Source organism: Aythya marila (genome assembly GCF_965140915.1).
Source record: "Aythya marila genome assembly, chromosome: 1".
Lineage (NCBI taxonomy): Eukaryota > Metazoa > Chordata > Aves > Anseriformes > Anatidae > Aythya > Aythya marila.
In genome coordinates this window covers 56,538,004-56,565,228 of record NC_139042.1, presented here as the reverse complement: position 1 = coordinate 56,565,228, position 27,225 = coordinate 56,538,004, and the positions used below count along the sequence as shown (strand labels likewise).

The following is a 27,225-nucleotide window of genomic DNA, read 5'->3' as shown; positions in this document are numbered from 1 at the left end:
CGACTTCAGTATTCTTGCAAGAGTTTGAAGGAAATAGTTGCATCATTAGCTTTCAGCACTGCAAATTCATACAGGAGCTTAAACAAAGCCTGATCTTCTCCCAGCTCCATCACAGATAGGCTGGAGCTGTTTCCCTTGTTAAGTAGTACAGCCAGGATCCCTCCTTAACTGAAATCAATGGCTTTCAGCATGTCACATGTTCCCAGGCAGCATTAGCTCTGTGAGGACAGCACGTTTTCGTCATCATTTTTCTGACGGGTGCTTTGGTTGCTGTAGTTGCTATCTGTCAGCTCCAGGTGAGAAAAGCATGGACAGAGCTGGCTGGAGCCTTATCTGAGCCGTGTGGACTCGCTGTTATATTTGGTTCTCTGCAAACACACAGCTTTCCTCCTCCAGTACAGGCAGCGTGAGGTGGAGCAGGCACTTCCACAAGGTAATGAAATACTCTGGTTGCCATGATCAAAGCTGGGATCTGCCATGGTTTCCAGGGGCAGCTGATGGCCACTTGCCCACTCTTTCCTTTTTTCCATCATCTTTGCTTGCATGAAATAGTTTTCACTTCTTAGTTTTAGGGCTTAAAATAGAAACACATTTAGTAGGACTCGTCAAAGCTAATTTGAGGGTCTGCAGTAATTAGCTGTTTGTGTCCAAAATAGACTCTTCTGAAAGGTAATTCATCTGACCTGTTTTTCTCCATTGACTATAAAGGAAGCTTAAGGGTAACAAGTCTGGATGGTAGCACCTAGCCTTTAGGTATCTCACAGTGAGGGGTTAATGTAACTCATTATTTAGAGATTTGTTGTTAATGGACAAAGGGCACTACAGAAAATATCCAGACAGCTGGGTGCCAGCTTCTTCTTTAACTCCATGCCATTAACTCATTTATGCTTAAATGAGTTTCTTCCATAATCATCCTCATTCAGAAGTTTTTGAGTTATGGATTACTTATGTGTACTATACCTTATTGCAAGGACCTTTTTTAACCTTCTTTTCAGTATTTCTAATATTAAGCAATCCACCTTCAGCTAACAAGAATGGAGAGATTACAAAATGAATGTAATCCTTCTGATAAATGATGGAAATGCTGATTGAATTATAGTGAAACACTGTCAGCTTGCTCACCAGCTTTTAATAACTTGGTCAGGTCAGTCTGTGCTGTGTTACAGACTGAAAACAGAAGATGGAAATTCCAAAATTAATGTTCTCTGTGTCTTTAGATAAGCTGTATACTCCATGGCATACAAATGAGTTGAGGATCGGGAAGTTGTGTCATTTTCAAAGGTCAGGTAATAAAACAGAAGATAAGGTTCCTGTCATCCCGTGTCAGCACACTCTGATGGCTTGTGATGCCTGGTGGTGAGAGCTCAGTCGCAGGACGTGCACATCACAAATGGGAGCAAAAGCTCAACCTGGAAGACAGGGATACAACCAGTGAAATCACTGGTGGGGATGAGAAAATGCTGAGATGCTTTGATTAAAGTGTAATTCGGCAGAGGGGAAAAAATAGAGAGAACTGCTTGCCCTTCACAGTAAAAAATCTCACAAAGCAAACATGAAAGAAAGATCCAGTTAACCTGAGATTTGAGTTTCCCCTTTGACTCTATGACTTGGGACTATAAGTTGAATATTATTTGTCCTTAAGAATAAATTATTTTACAGATGTATATTAAAAATCAGAATTCAGTACTATGTATAATGCTGTTGGAAACCTAGATGTGTAGTACAGGTCCTATGTTAGTCTGTTCTGGCAAACTGTATATTATTGCAAATTGTCTTAGCATTAAAAATACTGGAATATCCAGTTAAACATCTGTGGCAGCTGTGATCAATAGTCCTCAAATGTTATTTCATGACACTTTTGATATCCATTACTAGAATAAGACTTTCAGTCCTGTGTTCATCCGTTGCTGTCTTGCTAAGCACGTCTGTCCATTGCAAGGACATCAGTTCCCAGTCTATTGGGATCCTGTTGCTAGCAAAATGCCCTGATGCTGTTTCCAGTCACAGGAAATTAAAAAAATTAAAACTGATTATCATGAGGAAAACAAATAAGAAGTTGCCTGCAGCATGCTGCCAGGTCAGTGTCACTGCTTGTGGGCCAGGGAAGGGTAGAGACCACTGCTCTAGAATATACGCACCTGTTTCTATGGTTACTTGTGCCTGTTTTTGTCGGAGTGTTTATTACAGGAACATAATGACTCATTACACAGTGGGGCTTTTTGCACAATTTTTACGTTTGAGTATTAGAAAATCAAAGGCATTTAAATTACTTGCTGAACTTACAAGGGCAGTATTTCTAAAATAAAAATGGCAAATTCTCGAACCAGTCAATGGGTGACAGAAATTTTTAGTGAGAAATTATTTGGGAGTATGGATTAACATACATGTCCAGTGTATTTAGTGACTTGCCACAATGATCATAATTTAACTTCGAAGTTGCTAAAAAAAAACAAAAAACAAAAAAACTAACTTTCATAATATATTTTGAAATGCTCTTTCAATATACAGACCAATTAGATGGACAAAACTACAAAACTTTACTTTTCAGTGATGTTATTTTTTTCCCTTTTTTATAGCAATCTCGAGGATTATTTTACTCTTTTTATTCATGAAAGCAGCTATCATCAAGGCACGCTGCTAGTCTATCAGTTCATATCAGGATAGAATGATACAAATACGGGGATAGCAGTGAAATCAGCATACTGATTAACATTTTATGTATTCAGGTCAGATGAAAGTGAACTTTATCCCTAATGTGCCATTCTGTGTTGCAACTTGCATTTTCAGAGAAATGTGCTATAATTAAACAATATCTTTTTTATTATTATTTTATGCACATTTCTGTCTTTAATTCGAGGGAATAAAAGAAGCCATCAAGAAAAATCATAATGGCATCCAAATCCCTATGGAAGTGAATAAGACCATTTCTGTGAAGCTGTACTTCCATTAAAAAAAAAAAATTAAAAAAAATGGGAGGGTTTTAAGGTAGTAAGCTGAATGAAAAAAAAAAAATCATTTCAGAGTATAGTGTTCACTGCCACTAATGAGAATTTTGAAAATACTGCTTTCTTATGGCTATACTAAGATTATCATTTCCGTAAACTTTTTCTGGTCTTTTAGCATAAAATGGCTTCATCAGCTTTTAATAATGTTAATTACCGAATAATAAAATCCTCTGTCTGAAAATTGCCTCCTCCTTATCTACCCCAGCTTTCATCATTGTGGTTCTTTTTTGTTGAGGGAGATCTGCGAATGATGGCTATAAATGTGGGTTTTGTGATGTGAGATCAGACCATTTGCATATCAAGTCTCTTGGCACAATGTCCCAGCAATATCTGATGATTCAAAGTGTGAGCTTTCACCTTGAAACGTCGCATCCAAACCGGCACATTGCATCCACTGTGAACTGGGAGCTGTGGGAGGGCAGGATCCTGCTGGCTAAAGCAGCTGTCTTGTTACCAAACACTTCAGCACAAGAGCATTTAACACTCATCACCCTCTCAAGGCTTCAGAGTGCTTCCAAACACGCACGTGGAGCTGGATGTAGAACTGGAGTCTGCCCCAAAGAACTGGCATCTTGAGGAGGTTGTCCTAGAGGCACAGAGTCAGAGCCAAGTCTGAACTGGAAAGGACCTATGGAGATTGCAGCAACCTCCAACTGAAAGCAGGGCCTTCAGTTGTATTTTCCAGGGGCCTGTGAAACTGTCTTGAATATTTCCAGGAAGGGGAGTGCTAGCACACATCTGGGCAGCCTGTTCCAACGTTTAATCATTCTCACAGTGTAGATTTTTTTTCCTATGTACTTCCTGGAAACAGTGATTGCAGTTCCATTGAAGGGGAATTGTATTAATACTGCTCCTGATTACCCACTTTCAGAGTTGGTGAACCATTAAGACATCCAAGGGAGCCGAATCAGCTCGTAAGGCCATACTTACGGCACTGGATACAGTTCGCTAATGAGCAGATGGAGAGGGAAATGAAATTCAGGCTTTCTGTGTAGTAACCCATGAAATCTCTCTGCAGGGCATGTTAGCACTCAACAGCTGTGGTGGAGTGGTGTCCTGAGAAAGCAGCCGTGTAATACACCTGTGGAGCTCCTACATGTTCTGTAGCCATACCTGCTGTTGGGCATTGATAGGAACATGTTAGTCCTCTGTGACTATATGGTATGACAGTGCCTGGCAGTTCTGGATGTTGGACTCTCTGAATTACTTATCCTTCAGCTGAATTGAGGTGCCATCTGCTGATTTTGTTTATGAGGGAGGTGTGTTGGGCTATTTCTTTCCAAAAGGAACTGGGGGTGCTGATCAGTGCCTACCTAAACATGAGCCGGCAGTGTGCTGAGGTGGCCAAGAAGGCCAACGGCATCCTGGCTTGTATCAGGAATAGTGTAGCCAGCAGGACCAAGGAGGTGATTGTCCCCCTGTACTCTGCTCTGGTGAGGCAGCACCTCAAGTCCTGTGTTCAGCTTTGGGTTCCTCAGTAAAAGGACATCAAGGCCCTGGAGCATGTCCAGAGAAGGGTCATGAAGCTGGTGAAGGACCTGGAACACAAGTCTTGTGAGGAGTAGCTGAGGGAACTGGAGTGGTTTGGTCTGGAGAAGAGGAGGCTCAGGGGAGACCTCATTGCTCTCTACAGCTATCTGAGAGGAAGCTAGGCGGAGCTGGAGGTCAGCCTCTTCTCACAGCTAGCTAGCTATAGGACTAGAAGGATTAGTCTCAAGTTGCACTGGGGGAGGTTTAGCTTGGAAATGAGGAGACATTTCTTCTCAGAAAGAGCAGTCAGGCATTGGGATGGGTTGCCCAGGGAGTCCCTGGGGGTGTTCAAGGAAAGGTTGGACATGGTGCTTAAGGACATGGTTCAGTGGGTGACGTTGGTGGTAGGAGAATGGTTGGACCAGATGGTCTTGGAGGTCTTTTCCAACCTTAATGATTCTGTGATTCTATGATTGTTCTGTGGAAATGGTCAGTCGCTTTGAAGCCTTTTGTACTTGAGAAAAAGAGCATTGTGTAATGTTTTCATGTCTGTTTCTGTGTTGTGTTTTTAAATTTTCATCATCAGTTTTGTTTTAAAACAGCATTTGTTAACTCCTCTCAGGTTTTTGTTTGTTTTACAGCAAATATGGTTACAGGATTTTTAGCAAGCAAAATGGTCCTTGTGTGTGTATTTGAAAGTCTTGTTTCTTAGTTCACTATACATACATGTATTGTTTCTTGCTTTTGCAAATTCCCTATTGCCATTTGTTCATGACATAGGTCACTGATTCAAATGAAACTGAACTGCATTTTTTATTGTCTTTCTCTGAACAACCCAATAAAAATTCTATTTCCAATTATTTTTTTTCTTTTGTTTTGTTTTATTGTTTTTATTTTTATTTTGGCTGTCAGTAGCAGCAAGTGAGATGATGAATGGTAGAGCTCAAAAACCTCCCATTACAATATAAAAAGTGAAGTACTAAGTTTGGTGAAATTAATTACATAAATTAACAAAATTCAAACCTTAAAAATGCATCTGAGACTTTTTTAATGAATGAATTGGTCTTACATTTTCATGGGTAATATCTGAAATAATCAGAAAATCTCAACTAATCCCCTTTATATCTTTTTAAAAATTATTTATTTTATTTTATGGCAAATGATGAAGTAGTCTTTCTGTAGTGATTATAGCTTTTTTTTTTTTTTTTTTTTGTAATCGTAGATTGGAACTGTGTGCGTTCTATGTCTGTAACATATATAGAGTCACCTTGTAATTCAAAGGACAGCAAGAGCTGTGCTTCCATTTTTTATAAATAGAGTAGCTTTGTTTTGTTTGTTGTAACATCAACACATTTTTTCCAAGATTTTTCTAGTATAGAATACAAGATTACTGTACATAGTACAATACGTGTTATCACAGAGGTAAATCATGCACTAAGTGATGTGTTGGAAGCATTTGATGATGGAGTAATTCAGTGCAATACACAAGTAGGTACAAATTGAACTTGTGTAACTCCATGATGATAAAGTAATACTACACCCACTATAAACATTTAGAGTTACATTTCACAATTCTAATTTTATTGGCTGGTCCAGATGAGCAGCTGTTATGTGAATGTATTTTAGGATATATTTTAAAGAAGTTCCTGCCTTGGGTAATGAAGACTTTTTTTCTTAGAAAAAGACATACACAAATAAGAAGTGGTGGCCTCATCTTTTATTGTTTCTTCTTTACTCAAATACAGACTTTTTAAAAATAGATTTTGGTTTGTTCGGAAGTGATACTATCACTATTGCAGAGGGATAAATTGGAAGTGACCACCCATTTAAAAATAAGCCAGGCTTTCATTGGTTGTCAACACAGATAAGCAATCATTCTCAATTTCTTTCCTTTCCTGCATGGACCATCATTTTAGAGTTCCACAAGTACTTTGTGTTAAAGGATGACTAGTACATAATTTGCTAGTTTTTACATAGTAAATTTTTTTTTTTTCTTTTTTTTCTTTTTTTTCAAAACACAGAGTAAAAACAGAGTAGAGGCTGGGCTTTGAGTGGGTAGTGGATCTGGGAGTCATATGCTTGTCTGCATTACCGCCTAAGCCAGGGCAGTTTAGGAACTGCAAAGCTCTGAAGAAGAGAGAAGGGGGCTGATGTTTGACACATGAGCTGACTGGAGAAGTCATTTTATTTGGGGGACAGGAGAGGAGAATTGAGAACAGAACTCAGAGACAGCTTTCCTTCTTCGCTAGGCTTTATCTCTTCATTTTCTCATCTGTGTAAGGGCAACATTGGAAGTATGCGTAAGTCTAGGGGCTGGGCTGGGTTTGTCCACATCATTCTGCTACTAAACAAACCTGTGAGCAGCAGGTTTTAACAAAAGGGGAGAAGTTTGGATTTGAGCCAGAGACATAAGGGGTATATGTGTGCACATGGTGGAGTAGGAATTGGAGTTCGATACCCTGCATGTGTGTATTTTTATTTGCCTCTGCAGGGGGGAGAGAGGTTATGCAAGATGATCCCTTGAGATCTGTTTTCTTTCTCTGTCCCATTCCCTCTTCATTGTCCTACAAGTGCTTGTGTACAGTGAGGAAACAGGGAGGGAAGATGATTCTTCTGTCCCTGACTCAGCTCTGCCCTCTGTTCTGGCTTGCTCTTTTTGTGTTATAATGAGCACAGTGGAGGGGGGAAAAACGATGCTCCCATTTTCTCATTACCTCTATACCTTCTATTTCCTCCTGTGTATTTATGCTGCTCCTAAAATGCCAGTAAATGTCAGCTTCCATCCCTTAATGCTTATTTGTAGTGCTACACAAAGTAGCCCGCAGGGTGATCTGAAAAATTTGCTAGTGTTCTTGATGTGTTTTATTTATTGCCAAAACATGCAGGATCCAGCAACCATGATAGAATAGCAAGCTAGCTGGTTTTTACTGAGCTTGCTGGTCTTGTTGCATTTGTGCCATCTTTCAGCTGTCCTGTGTCAGAGACTGTGAGGAAAAGTGGGAGAATAAGGTTCTGCTAATGACAGAGCCAAGACTACAGAACTGCTTTCCAGAGCAGATGATGATAAATCTGATTACTATCAGAGCAAATGTCAAGTCACTTCTTTTTTGTTTCGCTTTCCCACAGAGGCAGCTGGAAGAGGCAGGAGGAGAGGATTCAGAGAACAGGTTGTAGCAGTGATGAGAGAGAAAAAGAAATTCCCAAAGGCAAGCAGAGAGGCAGAGGAGGCATTTCACTTGCAGTGATTTGTCCTGCAGCCTTCCTGAGATGTTAAAAGAGAAGCAGGGCAGAAGTGACCTAGGCGATAGACTGCTCTATAATCTAGCTAAGCTGTCTCCTTTGCCACTCAGGTCCTGAAATTGCTTAACAAAATCAGCAGGCCTAATCAATCTTCTGGGAGGCTGTTTTGAGCAATTCAGATGTTGATTTCATAGAGCAATTTGTCTTCTGCAAGGTTGACAACACAATAAACTTTTATTAACAAAACAGCAGTCTGGCCAATCTTCCCTACTGGTGGACACTAAAATGCAACGGCTTTCATGGTATGATTTTCTCAAGTGTGATATTGATCCTGGCTATGGTTCTATCAGTATTTTATATTGGCTTACATTTCTGATGAGGTGGATCTAATAAAGTGTGGGGTTTTCTTCGGTGAATGTGTTTAACTGCTGTTTAGGGCACATAATAATGTCAGTTGCTACTTTATCTGCAATGTGGTGGTTACAACTGAGAAAGTGTGTCTTTCTGTATCTCCATGCTGTCATTAGTTTATCAGTATACCGAGTGAAAATCAAAAATGAAGAAATGAGCTAATATGTTGTACTCCCTTGATGTAAAGATGCTAAAATTGGTCAAAAAGTGGTGAAAAAAAGGAGAGTGTAGGGAGGGGATCTGTTTCTTTATTCTATTTTCAAATACTTAAAGGAACCCTAAGACCTTATGCTGAATTTGAGGTATTCTTCCTTAGTTAAGGCAGCATTGACATGGTAGGACTCATTTACATTCTTACAGGGCAGAGAATATTGCAATTACAGACTGTTATGTCAAGCTTGCCTGTTCTTTTGGGATGTCAAATTTCAGATTAATTCAGATGAGCATCTCTGAGAGAGAAGCAAACCTCTGATTCATTCCACATGGAGTGTTTACCAAGAATACCATTTACATGGTTGTGTACTAGCCTCACAGCGGCACTGGCGTAAATAAATGCTGAGGGAGAAGCTGGTAGTGTTATTAGGAGAAACTGTTTGGGAAGACCAGGAAGGGTGCTTGCAAAGTAATGAATAGGCCTTTAATTAGAAAGAATTAGATTGATCCATCTAGCTAAGCTTTATTGCTACTTTGGACTTGAGATTTTTTGAGGATCTTAAAATGCTTTGTGTTTAATAGGTGTTAGCTATTAAGCTAGCTGTTAGCTAGTCCACTGAGTTCAAGTGGCACCCCTTAGTTTGCCTGGCAGAGACATTAAGTGAGGGCATGGCTTACTGCACAAAAGCCTTCTAAAGGCTGTCCCAAGCCTGTGGTCATGGACTGTGTAAGTGAACTTGCATCCACTGCTCTGTCAGGAGGGATTTTTTTTGTCTGTAAGTGTGCTGGAGAAGCTTTCATTACTTGCTGTGTGCATTAAAGAATCCAATGTCCACTGCAAGCAATAGGGAGCCAGCAACTTTAATGGCTTTAAGAGGTTTGAAATAGTCTCAGCATGAGGTTTTAGCCTACAGTACTAATTCTTCATCTTTTGCAAATATTTGTACCACATTTCAAAGGCTTACAAACCGTGATGTAAATAGTATACAATAGCGCATTCACAGAAAAATGCTAAAACTACCTTACAAATAATTTTCAGACTGCAGCAGTGCAGCAGGCATGATGAAAAAAGGGTGAGGAATTAACACAATCTTAGGTGAGAGGTAACCACATGTATTTAAATTTCCTATATATGTATTCCTTTCCTGGAACAGAATGCTATTGTCTTCATGAGTGTGGTATTTGAACCCAATAACAAAGGTGGAACAGAGTGAATGAATCTCACTGTTCAATGCTATTAATACATGAGTATTAGCCTGTGTTTAATCTGAATTAGATTTTCATGGAACTAAGTAGCACCAGAAGTTAGTATCCAGATTCATAGTAAAAAGTATATTCTGATTTTCGTATTAAGCATGTTATGATCCTGTTTTAAAAATAGCTTCAACAGCAAATAACAAACAAACCATAGACCTATACACAGAATAATCTAATTAAATATTCCCCAACATGTCCACTGTCAGCCAGATGACAAACGTGAAAAGGGTTTAGTCAAGGCATGTAAAGCAAATAGGACCTGAACCTCTCCAAAAATGAGTAGTCTCTGTAAATGTAATTCAGATGCCATAAGTTTCTGTGGGTGATCCAGTGAAAGCCCAGCTCAATGGGAGGATGTGTTGGGGGGGAAGCTGGCCTGAACTGGCACTGAGAAGCAAGGTGGAGAAGCAGTGTGAGTAGTGAGAAGACTGAAAAGGGTCATGACATCCTCCTTTGTAAGGAAAAGGATCAGAGCCGATTCAATCATGCCACATGTATTGTGGAGAGAAAAAGCAATTTCTAAAAAAAGATTTGGCTTTTAGTGAGTGCTTGAGGGATTATTCAGAGGAGGGTGAATACAGGAACTAAGTTCCTGCTAAGATCTGTATAGCATAACTCAGGTAAAACTTCTTGCTTTACACAAATGGTGCTGAAGAGAAGACAAGCAAGTTTCAAAGAGTTCTTCAGCTAGAGAAAGACCAATCAGCATCTTTGTTCATAGGTGCAACCGAAGGACTCAGGCTGCATGCTGAAACACCACCGGGGATTTGTGTAGTAAGTGGGAACAGGGATAGCTTGTGTCCGCTTCGTTGTTACTGAACATAGCAGCTGAAACAGCTACGTTTGTTCAGCCCCAAGTGAAGAGTTTCTTTGTTCAGAATTTACCAGGGAACTAAGTACTCTCTTCAGGAAGGACAGGTTAAAATTATGATGCACAAATTCTGTTATTTCCTGATTTGGAGTCTTCTCATAATTCTTAGGTGGAGGAGAACTTTAAGGTCCTTATTTGCTAGAAAACCTATCTGAAAAGCATTAAGGTTCTCCGTCCTTTATTTCTGATTTGAAAATAATGTACTGTATTATTCTCATACCTTTCCTTTTGTTCACTTCTGCCTTAAATAATTTTTGCAACTGAGATAAAACAAACAAAGAAAACATATTTTATCTCTATTTACACAATACATCTTGCTGTCACCTACTGCAAGGAATGATAAATCCTTTTTAGGAGAGTGTATGACATTGAAAATATTACATTAAAACAAAACTTCTTGTCCGCGCTTTTAGAATTGATGAAAATGCTGAGACATTTAAAAGCAAGCACAGGTTTACTGAAATAGCTATCTCTCAGATAGGAAACAATGCATATCAAGCCAGGAATCACAGAACAGGCAAAAGTCCAGTAATGTCTTCAAGATTTTTGAGACCTGACAGATCATTTTCTTTCAGTTATATCTGTGACAAGTGGATGCAAAACACTGTACCTGGAAGAACACAAAATAAAGAAAGAAACCAGAGAGTGTATAAGGCAGAGGAGGGCATGTTCAATCCGTTGTGAGAAACCTGATTTGGAAAGTGGAACAGGAACATGGTGTTCATGTGCCCTGAGGTATACTACCAATGTCTCTGCATACATTTTTACTGCTATGTAACATAAAACTGGATTATTCACATTCCTTAGGTCTAGTCTCATCTTACCTCTTTTTTAGCAAGCTGCATCTGAATGCATTTGCTCTACAATTTCTTCTATGCTCTGGGTGGTACACAGAGCTCTATAACCTTCAGACAAAATCTACCTAAAAGTGTAGTTTTTTGTTTGTTTGTTTGTTTCAGTTCAGTGTTTGAAATAAAGTGTGAGCCATTAGCAGTGTTTTTATATTATGTGGTGGAGAGAGTGTGCTGTATGTCTTTGGGAGTGAAGTGAGATGTCGGGATACCTAAGCAAATAGGTATCCCCATACCTGTTCAAACTGGAGCAGTGCAGTATAGAAGAAACTGAGCTTTGCTGCAGTATTATCCGTGCTGCCTTTTAGGAGTGGTCTCTGGATCGAACTATCTCCAAAACCAGGCTATGGTCTTATTTTAGAGAGCTGACTGAAGAAGTATAAAACAGAGACAGAGAATGGGTAGGAAGGCATATGGGTGATTGAGGATGCAGTGCTCAGTTTTCTGTCCTGAGTCTCTTCTATTCAGTGGTGCAAAGGTATATATACTCTGAATACCTTGTGCTAGACAATAATTGGAGTGCTGATAATATCAATGATAAAAAGTTCAACGTGCAGCTTCTTACTGAAGTTAAAAGAATGATTTATCATTTAGAGATAATATGGAGCTTCTCAAGAGTCTGAAAAAAAATTGAAAGCCTACATTGTGATGAGATAGTGATTACTTTCTAGTGTTTTGTAAATGGTGGGACTAGAAAAGTCTAGAGCATGAAAAATATTTTAAAACTTATGAGAAATGAATGTAAAATTATACTGAATTGATTGAAGCTTTCGAAAAATACTGAAGTAACTGAATGGCATAATACTAGATTGTATTGTACAGATTGTACTAGATTGTACATTTTACCTTCCTGTGCAAGCATCACTTATTAGGCAAGACGGTGGAAAAGCGAGTCCTGTGTTCATTTTTGTGTGTGTTTTTTGATGTATGTTGAAGTACAAATAAAAGGTTTCTTAATAAGTTCTTTTTGACACAAGCTGAAGAGAAGTGCTGCACAAGACTGAACCTACCATTTATTTTTACTCACTAGGTGTATTTATATGTTTTTACTAACACTGGGCTTTTGGAGTCTGTCAAAAGTGGCATTTTAAAAATGGTACAGAGAAGACTTTTCTTTCTTCCAAGAACTTTAATTTGTGGTATTAGTAAATCCTGACAGTCAAACAACAACAATAAACCTCTCAGCTTTTTTCTCTCTCGTAGGGTGATAGCTCCTATGTAAAGGATCGTTGGTGTGTGTTTGATGGATTCATGGTCTTTTGTCTTTGGGTGTCCCTGGTTTTACAGGTACTTATTTCAGTTACCTTTTTCAATGAATAGGTATTTGATTATGGAAAATATGTGGCACAGACAAATAATTATGAGCTGTGGAAGAATGGGTGTATAGGGGTCAAATTATTTTTGATGTTGAATGTTGAATTCAATAACACCGTAATTGCACATTGCAGCATATCTACAGTAACAGTAGAATTTATCTTTTAGTATTTATCTTGATTAATTTTTATCACTGAGAAGTCATTAACAATCTGAAGCTTGCTACCATAAACTCTGCATAATCAAAAAGGAGAGAGAAGTATCTTCAGAGAGCCATTTGTCCCTTACACGTTATGACAGTTGTGCTCATCTCCTTCCATTGAGTTGGGTTGGATGTAATGATGAGTAACATAGGGAGCTAAAGGGAGACTGATTCGTATGGCAGATATTTGCGATTTTGTAGGCATATTGACTGGGTAAGTGGAGGTTGGGTCACACCCAACAAAACCTTTTCCATAATAGAAGATAAATATAAAAATATAACAAAAAATATAAAAAATACATTTGGAAACAATGTGATAAGTTTCCATAAAGTAATGAACTCAAACTTGTTGCAAAAAAATGTATGGCCTGTTAAGGTACAGGTCAAATTGTGTCCCATAAAAAAATTGGTCCTTAAGCCAATTTTTTGAATGAGAATAGATCAAGGACAGTGAGATTTGGCCTTTAATAATATAAGGACTGTAAAAGGCCCATTGAGATTGCCATTAGACAAAGCTTAGCCATTTCTGAAAAAAATTAAGACACGTTGTCATTTTCTGCTTTATACATAGTGAAGACTTTGGTACGTCGTGTATATGTGTACAGTCAAGATAGGCTGTTACAGATAAGCACCACAGGTTACCCAACCTCTGCATTGTCAGGTTCCCCCTCCATTTTCTTAGTATTTTGAACAAATACTAAATTAAGCAGTAACTCTCAGAATGGAGACAAGGGTAAAGAAAAGACATTTTTACCCAATCATTAAGATAAATAGTCCTTCTGGAGTGCCTGCCCTGTCAAAGTGTTAAGGAAATGTTTCCCTAATCTGTGGCTTGGCTGAGAAATTTGTGTCCTAAGTAGAGCCATAGGAGAACATGTGCAGTTTTCTCATGCTCTTGGAATTAAATGGAGAATTAAAAAGTGTATAGCAATGTGTAAGGCAATCAGAATGTATCTACTTTTATGTAATACGAAAAGCCTTGGTGGTGTGCCTCATTATCAGATACTGATTTCCATAATGGAAAATGTAAATTATTCACTTTTAATAAAGTTGTGGGAAATCTGTGAGGTAGCACTAGCACACATGCATGCAGTTTACACGAAGTTGCATGCTGTTCTTGAGTTATTTGAGATAGAAGCATTATGAACGTAGGCAGAGTATATTTTTAGAATTTCATTAGGATAACTTAGAAATGGATTAAAGGATTTATTAATACTTTTCTTTTAAAAAACATGTTTAAAATGAATCATAAAGTGTACCAAGAGATGATTGAAAATGAAAATGAAAATAAAAATCATATATAGTGTTCGTAGTTTTAAAAATTGTGTAAGTACCAAGAGGAACAGGACAGAGTTGTCAAAAAAAAACATGCTTCTTTTCTTTGGTAGGTGTTTGAAATTGCTGAAATAGTTGATCAGATGTCACCTTGGGGCATGTTGCGGATTCCAAGACCACTCATTATGATTCGAGCATTCCGGATATATTTTCGTTTTGAGCTGCCAAGAACCAGGATAACAAATATTTTAAAGTAAGTAAGGCTGTTATCTAAAGAACCACAGACTTAGAACACTGAATAAGAAGCTCAGAGAACAACTCTTAATGCTTAATGTGCACCCGAGTTGTAGTTCTGGCAAAAAAAATCTTGCTCTTTTCTATATTTAAGGAATGATCAGGTTTCTATAAAGTGATCAAAAATGACAGGTATTTAAATAAATCTTAAATCATTTTGCTAATAATTGTAGCCAGCAATTTTCAACCAGTTGGAGTAAATTCTCTTCAATTAGTGTGAGCATATAATAATCAAGGTGAACAGCCATGTAGTTGTATTGGTGTATGTATACAGACACATACAAGCATACACTCATAAGTATATTCTGTCCAGCATATAATGGTAAAAAACACTTAATGGTAATGTGAAAGGGTTTCTTCTATTTATTTGATGTCAACTTCGTCATCTCATCTTGCCTGTGCAATTCATTAGATACTATTTTACGAAACCTAGACTTTCTACATTTGATTTACTTACTTATTTTTATTCTGTTCTTTGTAGTTTACAGCTGTTTTAATTACTCTAACTTAGTTTAGAAAAAAATGTGGCTTTTTTTTTTTTTTTTTTTTTTTTTTTTTGACACAGCTCTGGCACAGAGCAAGAGATCAGTTTTGAGGACAAATTTTCTGTGGGCTGAAATACTCCTCTGTGTGTGATCATACTTTCTATTCCGCAGTTTTTCAGAGGTGTCTTCACATTTCCTGGGCACTCAGTGTGCTGTTTCTCTTTTTGCCAGGCGTTCTGGAGAGCAAATCTGGAGCGTTTCAATTTTCCTTCTCTTTTTTCTCCTCCTGTATGGAATCCTGGGGGTGCAGATGTTTGGAACTTTTACGTACCACTGCGTGACTGATGACACACAGCGAGGGTAAGTTGGCCTGGGTAGGCATAATGTGAGGCCGTTCTTTCAGTGCATATGTGTATTTTTAGTTAGCATCATTGTGTGTAAAATGGAATTAACAGGCTAAAAATGGTCCACCAAAATCAATTCCCCAGGATTTTTTTTGAAAAAAAAATAAAATAAATAAAAAACACAAACAAACAAACAAACAACATGAATTTAAAATGGAACAAAGATGACAAATGGTTTTGAACACCAGTCTGATTTAGGGGATGAGTGCGTGGGGATGTGTGTGGTTAGAGTATAAGTGAGAGAGATCAAGACAGTAGGAGGACCTTTAGGAGGAGCATTGCTGTTTGTGGCTGAGTCAAGTCAATGATGTTTCATCAGCTTTTGCTGTATTCTCCTATCTTTTCCCAGAATGTCTGGGAATGGGGCAAGACTTAAGGTAAAGGGCAGAACTTTCCACAGAATCTCACACCCTTGTTGGGATGAGAGGTTACTGGGACCTGATACTCAGATGTAAAGCTAAAGATCCTTTCTACCCAGCCTTTCAAAAGTGCAATTAGTATTTTACACTGGTTATCAAATGTACATCATGTTTTTGATTCAGCACATACTTAAACAAAAGGGCAACTTGAAGCACAGTATATGTAGCCTCTTGTCATTGGGATGCCTCATAGGATTACAGTTAAGTATATGCTTCTTCGTCCTGTTGAGTTGACGGCTTGGATGTATGCTTGACCACCGTTGTTCTATTGCATCTATTTCTTTGTTGCTTCTCCTTCTTTGGATAGGGAAATGTTAGCTCTGGAGTTGAAGCCTTTGCATTAGTCAAAAGTGTATCCTCTTATTTCTGTATTGAATTTGTCAGAAAGTAAAATAAATAGAATAGACATTATAAGAAACTCAAAACACTGCTTAATCTGCTACTGTGCTGAATAAAAAATCAGACTGTTACAAAATAGCATGTTAAAGATTTTTCTGAACTAGGATCTATAAACTATCAAATTCAAAATGATATTATTAAAAGTGGCAAATATAAAAAAGGTTACAAAATTACTTGTGAACATGTTAGACGTTACATGATGCTTTGTTAAAGAGGTGATTGTATTTTGGATATTTTCTTATGCATTGAGTGTTACAATGTATGGTTGTTTTTCACTTAGAAAATGAGATATTTTATTCTGACTTTTTCTCATTTTTAAAAGAAAATCTTTATAGCACTTTTTTTTTTTTTTTTTTTAGTTTCCCATAGACATGGGAAAAAATCTTTGTGAAAAATGTATTTGTAATATCTGTGATTCTGTGATTTACCTATGTAGTTTGGGAAAACAGGAAATAGGGTTGATAATACAGGAAATATCATACATCTTGAGATACAGGCTTGACATCAGGAGGGGGTTCTTCACAGAGAGGGTGGTTGCACACTGGAACAGGCTCCCCAGGGAAGTGGTCACTGCACCGAGCCTGTCTGAATTTAAGAAGAGATTGGACTGTGCACTTAGGCACATGGTCTGAACTTTTGGGTAGACCTGTGCGGTGTCAAGAGTTGGACTTGATGATCCTTAAGGGTCCCTTCCAACTCAGGATATTCTATGATTCTATGATCTTATTGCTTCTATCAGAGAATGTAGCCTTTCATTGAATTCAATTGAAAAAGATAAAATGGGACATTATAAGGTGTGGTTTTGATACAAAATAATGAGTCTGTAATTTTAAGGTTGCCCATAATTTTAGTTTCTTCTGTATGTACTGGGTTGCTCTCTGAATACTGCATTATTGAAAAATAATGGGAAAGTGGTTATGGTTCAATTTTAGGTTGTTGAAAAGATGAATTACAGGAAAAGGTTAAAATGGTCAAATATCCAGTACAGAAAATAAATAATAATAATAGGAGCCAGTCTAAAATGTGTTAAAGATGTAAAAGTGAAGTATGCAGAAATAAAGAAATGTGAGACCTGAAGTTGAACATCAAGTCTAGACTTAACTCCTTGTTCTTTCAGTATCATCGTGTATTTATTTTTAGCTCTTTATAAGTTAGGCATCTAAAATAAGTTCTATTTTAGATACCTAGGATAGGCATCTTCAGAAAGTAATTAATCCCTTTTGCCTTTTCCAAAACTGACTTCTAACTTTAAATGGCTCCTATGTTTGTGTATGAGGAGTACAGTTACATTGAAAACCACTTTTTCCCTTGATTTACTCTGACAGATGAAGGATGCTCACACAATGAACAATATCTTTTTTTCTTTTCTCCCTGACATGTGGATTCACACCTTACTTGTGACACACTGCTCATTCCTACTCTGAAAACACTTATTTCTTCTTCTTTCTGTAAAATTCATCATTATGCTTTGTGAACGCTTAAACATATGTGATTGTTTTTCATTCTAAGGAATGCCAGGCAGGAACTCTGGGTGGAGTTAGTCTATCCCCTCTTCACATAAGTCAGGACTGGCCCTAGCAGAACTGCCTGCATAACTTTTCCGTGGACTGGAAAAATAAAAAGAAGTAACAGTTGTACTGCCAAAAGAGGACAAGTTGGAGGCTGGCACTGGTGTCCAGAATGTTCTTAGAAAGAAGGCATCACTCCACCTCTCAACAGAGGAGAGTTTATTAGCTTTGATGTAGTAGAGCACAAAAGCATGAAAATTACCAAGAAAAATCTGACTTCTGTCTTTGAGGTTCAGTTTCTCAACTTCATAGTAAGGCTTCCCTCAAAATTTGAGTCTGGCTGTCTGTGTCTCTCTACCTCAGGTGGTTCTGTTCCACGCCATGGAGAATGGCCAGTGCTGACTGTACTTGGCATTGAATAACTTCAGAGACTAAAGCATAGCCCCTAATGAGTCACAGCTGTAAACACTCAGTATTTCTGCAAGCCAGATCTGAGGCTCCCAAGTCAAGCTTTGAAAATGAAAAGCACACAATTAGTGGCCACCTTTGAGAACTTACATTTCGTGTAATTTATCTCGTACTAAGCAGAATTGTATGGCAAGAAAAGCAAGGGTAAAATCTAATTACTGAGGTCAAGACTCATCCATTTTAGAAAGCAGTCTTAGTAAGCCTTCTGATTTATACAGGAGACAAGCATCTCCTGCAAATGGCATCTTAAAATCTTGCTATTCCTTCCTATTTGAAAGGACGTGGCAGCCTCATCAGACACTCATTGCCTCTTTGACTGCTGCAAGTTCTTTTATCTTTCCATCCCTCTTGACGCCCACACTCCCTGACCTCCTGTCTCTCCACCTCCTCAGTCAGTTTCTAATGTTAACTCTGACAAACAGAAATACTGGAGTGAGCTAACTGCAGTCTTAAGTTTTTCATTCCATCTGTGAAATCAGCAAAATCCGACTTCCTTCCAAAGGCTGAAAAGTTTTTTTGTTTGTTCATTTTATAAGTCCTTTTTTTCCCTCATTTGTGTGATCTTCTTTATTTTTCCTGACTTACTTTTCTATATGGGGAACACTGTCACCTTCCTAGGCAACTCTCTAACTCAGTGTTCCCGTTGTGATTATTACTTATCTTTTTTAAAGCTCTTCTGTTACAGCTTTTTCCTGATGATTTCTCTGACTGGTGTATCTGTTTTCTGCCAAGGAGTGCTATACTGCGTAGACTTCCTTATCACACATCTTCTTTGGGGGCAGTCCCAGACCTGAGCACAGCCTGGGAGAAGAACTCACTGAGAGAAGCTCTGCAGAGAAAGAATTTGGGATTCTGGAGGATGAAAGGCTCAACACAAGCCAGTGGTGCATAGGCTGGTTCAGCCCAGCAGGCCAACTGCGTCCTGGGCTGCACCACCAGAGGGGTAGCCAGCAGGGGAGAGAGGGGGTTGTGCCCCTCTGCTCTGCCCTGGTGAGGCCCCACCTGGAGTGCTGCGTCCAGGGCTGGGGGCCCAGCACAAGAAGGATGTGGGGCTGTTAGAGCAGGTCCAGAAGAGGGCCATGAAACTGATCAGAAGGCTGGAGCACCTCTCCTGTGAAGGAAGGCTGAGAGAGCTGGGGATGTTCAGCCTGGAAATAAGAAAGCTCAAGAGCGGCTTCATTGAGCCTTTCAGTACTTAAAAGGAGCTTATAAAAAAAGATGGAGGGGGACTTTTTACATCAGCAAATAGTGATAGGACAATGGGGAATAGTTTTAAACTAAAAGAGGGGAGATTTAGATTAGATGTTGGGAAGAAATTCTTTACTGTGAGGGCAGTGAGACACTGGCACAGGTTGCCCAGAGAAGCTGTGGATGCCCCATCCCTGGAGGTGTTCAAGGTCAGGCTGGATGGGGCTTTGGGCAACCTGGTCTGGTGGGAGGTCAGTCTTCAATCAGCTGATCTCCTACTCTAGTGGCAGGTGTCTCTGCCCATGTCAGGGGGGTTGGAACTGGGTGGTCTTTAAGGTCCTTTCCAACTCAAGCCATTCTATGATTCTATGATTGTTTCTTGAAAGACATACAGTATGGTTGTAATGTAATATATAGACAATTATCTATATAATTTGATACATTATAAGCAGTTTGACAGGTCTTTTTGTTATATCTGCAACTAGTTTCAAAGAAGTGAACAAATGTGGGGAAAGTAGGTTGTTTTCCCAAATCTACCCTATTTTATTCTTGGGCACCTTCAGTGTACAAAAGGTACTTCCACAAGAACATGTTAGAGAAATTATTTCAAAACCTTTTCTTTGGCTCTTTTAGAGAGGTTTATAAATCTTCACAGACATACTACTAAGTGTTTTCTTTATTTTTATTACCAAGTTATGTTTGACTACACAAAAATACTTTTGTAATGTATGATTAGATTATATTTATTCCACAACAGCGTATTTTCCTTTTTATAGGGGAAAGAAAGCTTTCCCTCAGTGAAAGGAAGGAGGTTAGCATGGCTAAAAAACATAAAACATACCTAAATTACCTAATTCTCCAAACTCACTCTTTAAGGTCCTTTATTTATACTACCAGTAGGATATGGGATGAGTATTGCTGTAGACCTGTCTGCCTTGTCACCATGGCAGTCAATTTAAAATCCTTCATGCAAGGTTCAAAGTAAGAACTGACCAGGAAAACAGATAAGAAAAATAATTACCAAGTAATAAAAAGATCTAAGAGGTTCTTGTCATCTTTCCCTCTATCTATCGATAGCCACCAACCCCCCCAAAATGTCAGAAAACAGCTTCAAAGACACTGGAGCTTAAAGCTTACCACAATATCTAATAGAAGAAATAAATATGTTTAAAAAGAACAAAACGGATTTGGGATAATGTCTTACATCAGCAGTGGGAAAATAAGTATGAGTAAGCAATTGAGTTTTGGAGAAAGGGGAAAAAGCAAAAGCCAAACTTGAAAAAACAACATAACAAGACTTCTTTAACAGGGCATATTAATTTGTTGGTGCAAATTAAACAACCAGCACTACTTTATTATTGTGTTTGGGGTTTATTGAGAATCTTTGTAATGGTAATATGTCTGGCATTTCCTCAGGGAAAAGAAAACTGGAAGAAATCTTGTTTTTTCCAGGCCAGATGTTATTTAGACCCTAACCAAAATCAAGACAAATACAGCATCAGACTAAAACAGAACTAATCCTATTCAGATGGGATCCTATCAAAAGGTGGAAGACAATGTTAAGGTGACGGCCAGTATAGAAACCCAAGAAAAGTTGTCTTCATCCTCATTTTCAAAGGGCGCATGATTTCTGAGCACAAGTCCTGATTTTGACCAGAACAGTTGAATAGATAGTTATCCAAAGCAATTGAACTTTGATTTCTTTCATATAGGCTTCCCAGAGCTTCTGTTTGTCCAGCTCCACCTGAGCCTACCAGAGGGTAGATCCCGCTAGACCTGCTGTTCATGAACAGAGAAGGACTGGTGGGAGATGTGGTAGTAGGGAGCTGTCTTATGCAGAGTGACCATGACATGGTAGAGTTCTCCATTCTTCATGAAGTCAGGAGGGTTGTCAGTAAAACTGCTACCTTGGACTTCCAGAGGGCAGACTTCAAACTGTTCAGGATGCTGTTAGGGAGGGTCCCTTGGGAGTCAGTCCTGAAGGGCAGAGGGGTCCAGGAAGGCTGGACGCTCCTCAAGAAGGAAGTCTTAAAGGCTCAGGAGCAGGCTGTCCCTGCATGCCATAAGATGAGCCAGCAGGGAAGAAGACCAGTGTGGCTGAACAGGGAACTTTTGCTCTGTATTTGGGAGAAAAAGAGAGTTTATGTTCAGTGGAAGAAGGGACGGGCAACTCAGGGAGAGTACAAGGAGGTTGCCAGGATATGAAGAGGAAAAATCAGGAAGGCCAAAGCCCAGCACAAGCTCAACCTGACCACAGTGGTCAAGGATAACAAAAAATGTTTTTATAAATATATTAATGGAAAGAGGAGGGCCAAAGAGAATCTCCATTCTTTACTGGATGCAGTGGGGTTCATGACGACAGAGGATAAAAAAATGGCTGAGGATCTTAACACCTTCTTTACATCTTTCTTTACTAGCCAGACTGCATATCTTCAGGGTACTCATCCTCCTGACCTGGAAGTCTGGGACAAGGAGCAGATGAAACCCCTCATAGTTCAGGTAGAAACAGTTAAGAGACCTGCTGCTCCACCTGGACTGTCAGAAGTCTATGGGGCCAGATGGGATCCACCCAAGGGTGCTGGCAGAGGTGATTGCCAAGCCACTTTCCATCATAAGTCAGCGGTCATGGTCATCTGGAGAGGTCCCAGATGACTGGAGACTTGCTAATGTTACGCCCATCTACAAGAAGGGTCGTAAGGAGGAGCCAGGGAACTACAGGCCAATCAGCCTGACCTCGGTGCCAGAAAAGGTGACAGGAACAAGGTGCCAGGAACAGGTCATCTTGAATGCAATGTACGCGGGACGACCAGGGGATCAGGTCCAGTCAGTGTGGGTTCATGAAAGGCAAATCCTGCCTGACTAACCTCATTTCCTTCTATGACTGGGTGACCTGCCTGGCGGATGAGGGAAAGGCTGTTGACGTAGTCTACCTAGACTACAGCAAGGCCTTTGACACAGTCTCCCACAGTGTTCTCCTGCAGAAGCTGGCAGCCCATGGCTTGGACAGGTACACTCTTTGCTGGTTTAAAAACTGGCTGGACGGCCAGGCCCAGAGACCAGTCACCAGTGGTGTTCCCAGGGGTCAATGTTGGGGCTCCATTCTCTTTAATATCTTTATTGATGACTTGGATGAGGGAATTGAGTGCACCTTCAATAAGTTTGCAGACAACACTAAGTTGTGGGGAAGTGCTCCTTCTTCTTCCACCTGAGGGCATCACTTAAACATTAAAGGAGGAGATCACTTAAACATTAAACATGTAAATAAGTCTAATTTGATTCCCTTTGTTGAAGTGCAGATTCATGCAAGCTAGATAGATTTGTTGTTAACTCTTCATTTCTATTAGCACTAATATTGATAGCCTTCTTTGTTGTGTGAATTCCATTTATTCATGTTGTTTTAATTCCTATGAAATGTCTTGCATTAACATATGTACCTTGCAATTGCTATTTGAATTCAGTTCCCTCTTGAATGATTGTAGCAGCCACAAAGATGTGCCATCACAGAGTTGTTATGCCATATGGCATTTGGTAAAATTTCAGTATAAGTACTGATCCATGCATACTACACATGAAAAAATCCACACTGGAACGTTTGCATTGTCGTTTTTAAGCTCTGCTTTCTCAAGACTGAGTGTACAGCAGTGTCCATAGGAAAGAGTTCTTCTTTTAATGACTTTTCTGTGGCTAACTTTGGTGGCCTTGTTAGTCTGAAGGGTAAGGATGAAGTGAATTGAATGAGATTTTCTCTAATTTTGGTAACAAGTGATCAAACCAATGGACTGGCAAAGCTTTTAAGTAGCTGCAATCATTCTGTTCTCATTCACATGGTGACAGTGTTGGCTTTGGATAATGTAAGAGATCTGTCATAAGTACAGAGTCATCTGGTTTTGATGTCAGCACCAGTGTTAGGAACCTAAATGCCTTGAATTCCCTTTCTGGCTTGTGGAGAGAGAGAGGTACTTCTGGAATATTATGGAACCCACCAGCCTCCAAACCCTTGGAGGTGTGTTTCAGTCTCTTCAAAACTCACGTGAAGTGAATAGTAATAGATAACATCAACGACACAGTTTGTACACCCTTACTTAGGTCATGTATGAAATGAAAAAAGCAACAAGCCCAATCAAATCAGTGTTTAACTAGTAGTATTGCTTTATGTAGTAGGCAGTTTGATTTAATCGTACCTTATGACTGATTATGGGTGGAAGAGAAAGGGAATAAAATCAGTATTTAAGTTAATTTATGAAATAAACATAAACCATTTATTTTTTCTTGAAAAGTTGACCAAAGAAGCAAAATAAACTACCAGTTTTGTCTATAAAGATTCAAGCTTTGACACTAGCAGACTATGTGAAAACTACCAAAAGATAACGAAACCTGAAACTGAACATGGAAAAAAATCAATAAAAAATCAGAACTGAATGACAAGATATAAAAATCTATGTATTGTGGGGTAAATATACTGAAAGACAATGTATTAGCAGGGGTGAAATATTACAGTATCTATACTTCAAATTTATAGTCAGAAGAAATTATTGGATCATCTAGTCTGATTTCATTATGTTTCTCCTGAAGGGAGCTTTATAGCTTGCATCTGATTCTAGTGTGTGGCTTGTAGGTAGGCATCTATTCTTGGTTAGAGTAGGAGCAGAAGAATGCTTTATAAGCAAGGGAACTTTTTAGTTTATATCAGAAACTGTTCCACCGTTAAAAACTATGTTCCTAATTCATCATCTTAATTTGTCTGGTTTCAGCTGTTAGCTTTCTATTCATGTTACACCTCTTTATGCTAGATTACACAGAACTGTAATTCCCAGTACTTTCCCTGTGTGAATCCACTTACACAAAATAATTTAGGCACCCTTCAGTATGCTTTTTAATGAACAAGCATTATGTAGCTCTTTAACTCTGTTGCTGCTAAGCATGTTCTTTTCTCTCATTTTCATATTTCTATACTCTTCCCTTTAATTTAAAAAAAAAAAAAAGAATATAAACAAAAAAACTGAGCACAATATTGATCATAATTGGTGTGAGTGCAATGCAGAGAGATATATTAATTCATTATTGTTCTGATTGTACAGCCTGGGAAACACTGGCTCTTTCTTGCCATGATCGTAGAATTGTGGAACAGTTTGGGTTGGAAGGCACTTTAAAGATCACACAGTTCCAATGCCCCTGCCATGGAACTAGAGTTCCATGCCACTAGAGTAGGAGATCAACTGATTGAGGTTTGACCTCCCACCAGACCAGGCTGCCCAAAGCCCCATCCAGCCTGGCCTTGAACACCTCCAGGGATGGAGTATCTGCAGCTTCTCTGGGCAACCTGTGCCAGTGCCTCACCACCCTCACAGTGAAGAATTTCTTCCAAATATCTAATATAAATCTGCCCTCTTTCAGTGTAAAGCCATTCCGCCTTGTCTTATCACTACACTCCCTGACAGAGAGTCCCTCTCCAGCCTTTCTGGAGGCCCCCGTTAGGTACTGCAAGGCCACCATGAGGTCTCCCCAGAGCCTTCTCTTCTCCAGGCTGAACAACCCCGACTCCCTCAGCCTGTCTTCCTGGGAGAGGTGCTCCAGCCCTTCAGATTATCTTTGTGGCCCTCTGGACTCATTATTAATACTTCCATGTACTGGGGTTCCCAGATCTGAATGCAGTGCTCCATGTGAGGTCTCTGGAGAGCAGAGTAGAGGGGAAGAATCACCTCCCTTGACCTGCTGGCTACAATTCTTTTGATGCAGCCCAGGATGTGGTTGGCTTTCTGGGCTGGAAGCACATACTGATGGCTCTCATCAACTAGCACCCCCAGGTCTTTCTCCTCAGGGCTGCTCTCAATCCATTCTCCACCCAGCCTGTATTTGTGCTTGGGATTGCTTCAGCCCAGATGCAGGGCCTTGCACTTGTCCTTGTTGAACTTCACAAGGTCCACACAGGCCTCCCTCTCAAGCCTGTCCAGGTCCCTCTGGATGGCATCCTTTCCCTCCAGCTTGTTGATCACACAGTACAGCTTGGTGTCATTAGCACAGTTGCTGAGGGTGCACTCTATCCCACTGTCACCAACAAAGATGTTAAATAGTGCCAGTCCCAACACTGACCCCGAGGAACACCACTTATTACTATCTCCACCTGGTCACTGAGCCATTGACTGCGACTCTTTGAGTTTGACCAGCCAGCCAATTCCTTACCCGCTGAGTGGTCCATCCATCAAATCCATATCTCTCCAATTTAGAGACAAGGATACCATGGGGAACAGTGTCAAATGTCCAAGTCCAGGTAGGTGATGTCAGTTGATCTTCCTCTATCCACCAGTGCAGTGGATAAAAAAAATATTGATAAAATAATATCAGAAGTGATGTATTATTAAAAATTATGAGAGGATGCCCTATTATATCCCCTTGTTTTAAACTCTCACATAGCATCTATATTCTATAACATAGCATTCCTATCCTCTTTTATCCTCTTTATTCTGTAGGTTATAAGACCTAACATTTGCTGTCTGTGATCCTTCCTGTGTAGCTTTGTATTTGTCTGTACTAAATCACATTTTGTTTTATTGGATTCAGGTAACCAAGTGATCCCAATAACCGTATTGCCTTGTCCTTATCGTAATTTATGTTTTCTATGCCTCTTCTTGATTTTATACCTATTTCTCCCTCATTGATTATGGTAGATCATGGTGATCATTTCAATAGCAAGTATTTCTTAAGATGTTGATTAATCATTTTTCAGCCCCTTTATCCTGTGTTTTATCAATACTATATAATGCCAACTTTTTAACCAGTTGTGTTATTGAATTAATCACTTTACAAAGTCTAAGCTAGACAATTTCATTGGGCAAATTTGCAGTCTTATCAAAATCATGCTAGTATGATGATAATTATTTTCTGTATTTGATGGTGCTTGCCTTTAATTACATTCAAGTTCTTTACTCTTTATCAATTAGACTGTGTAACAGCTCATTCTTTCTTTTGTCTCAGTTGATGTCAGGCTAGCCAGTCATGCTGCTTGTCCTTTAATGGCATATTAGCATTCTTCAGGGATTCCCCTGCTATTTCAAGTTTTATTAAAAATTAATAGGGAGATGAGAGATGCCCTCAGTTATTTGGGCCTGTTGATTTGAATATAATTATCCCTAGCAGATGCTATCTAATATTCTCCTCAGTTACTAAATCTTGAGAAGTGAAATCTGTGTTTGCCAAGTTAAAATGTAAAAATATGGCATGTTGCCAAAGCTGAAACGTTGTGCTTATACTGTCCCTAAAGTCATGAGTCCTTGAAGCATGCACTATTTTATTTTTTAATGTAATAAAAATAATAAATAAATATCAGAGACAATCTGTTACCAGACAGCTTAGAGAGCTTTATGGTTATAATTACAGATATAATTATGAGAAACATTAAATATGGATGATGTTTTCACACTTACAGTTTAAAATATAAAACAGATTTTGTTCTCTGATTAAAAACGGGAAACTGGTTCTGTAAATATGGTTCATGATGACTTTAGACCTGAGTTTGCCTGAAAGTAAAACGTAACATTAAAAAATTACCCTTGGGAAGGTCATAAAATATCAGAGGGATAGTGCCTAGACATATGTGTAATCCTTAAAGCCAGCAGGGTACTCTCTAAAATTTCTTTATCTCTCACCAGTGATTTTGGATGATACTGTAAGTGGATTATCTAGAACCTGAAATGACTCCAGCAGCAGCGTTGTTCTAAGCTGCAATCTTTTTCTGCAGAAACAGGAAGATCTAGTGAATAAGATTTTCAGTAGAAATTGATTACAGCATGACTCCCTGCTTTTGAAGTTAATGGTTATATATGTCTCTGACTTTGGTGACAGACGGGTTAGCTGACAGTGAGTGTACTTTGAAAAGATATGCTCAATAATAATCGTAAACTACAACTGTGAATGTTAGAAATATCAATATTACTGATCTATATATTAATATCTACCTTGTTAAGCAGAGGCCATAGTGTGATAAAAGCTATGAAAGCGGTCAAGAGAAAACTTC

The 27,225-nt window shown here is 39.0% G+C and overlaps 1 protein-coding gene across 2 annotated transcripts in view; it reads left to right on the top strand.

Moving 5' to 3' along the window:
- The window catches only part of NALCN (sodium leak channel, non-selective), a gene marked incomplete at both ends in the record, with an annotated part of 220,901 nt that overhangs the window by 9,733 nt on the left and 183,943 nt on the right, over positions 1–27,225 (top strand). For both annotated transcript variants that reach the window (XM_082751957.1, XM_082751956.1), the window contains 3 exons: positions 12,462–12,545; positions 14,163–14,302; positions 15,060–15,188. In XM_082751957.1, the coding sequence (XP_082608083.1) occupies positions 12,462–12,545; positions 14,163–14,302; positions 15,060–15,188 (353 nt within the window). The remainder of the gene's footprint in view (positions 1–12,461; positions 12,546–14,162; positions 14,303–15,059; positions 15,189–27,225) is intronic.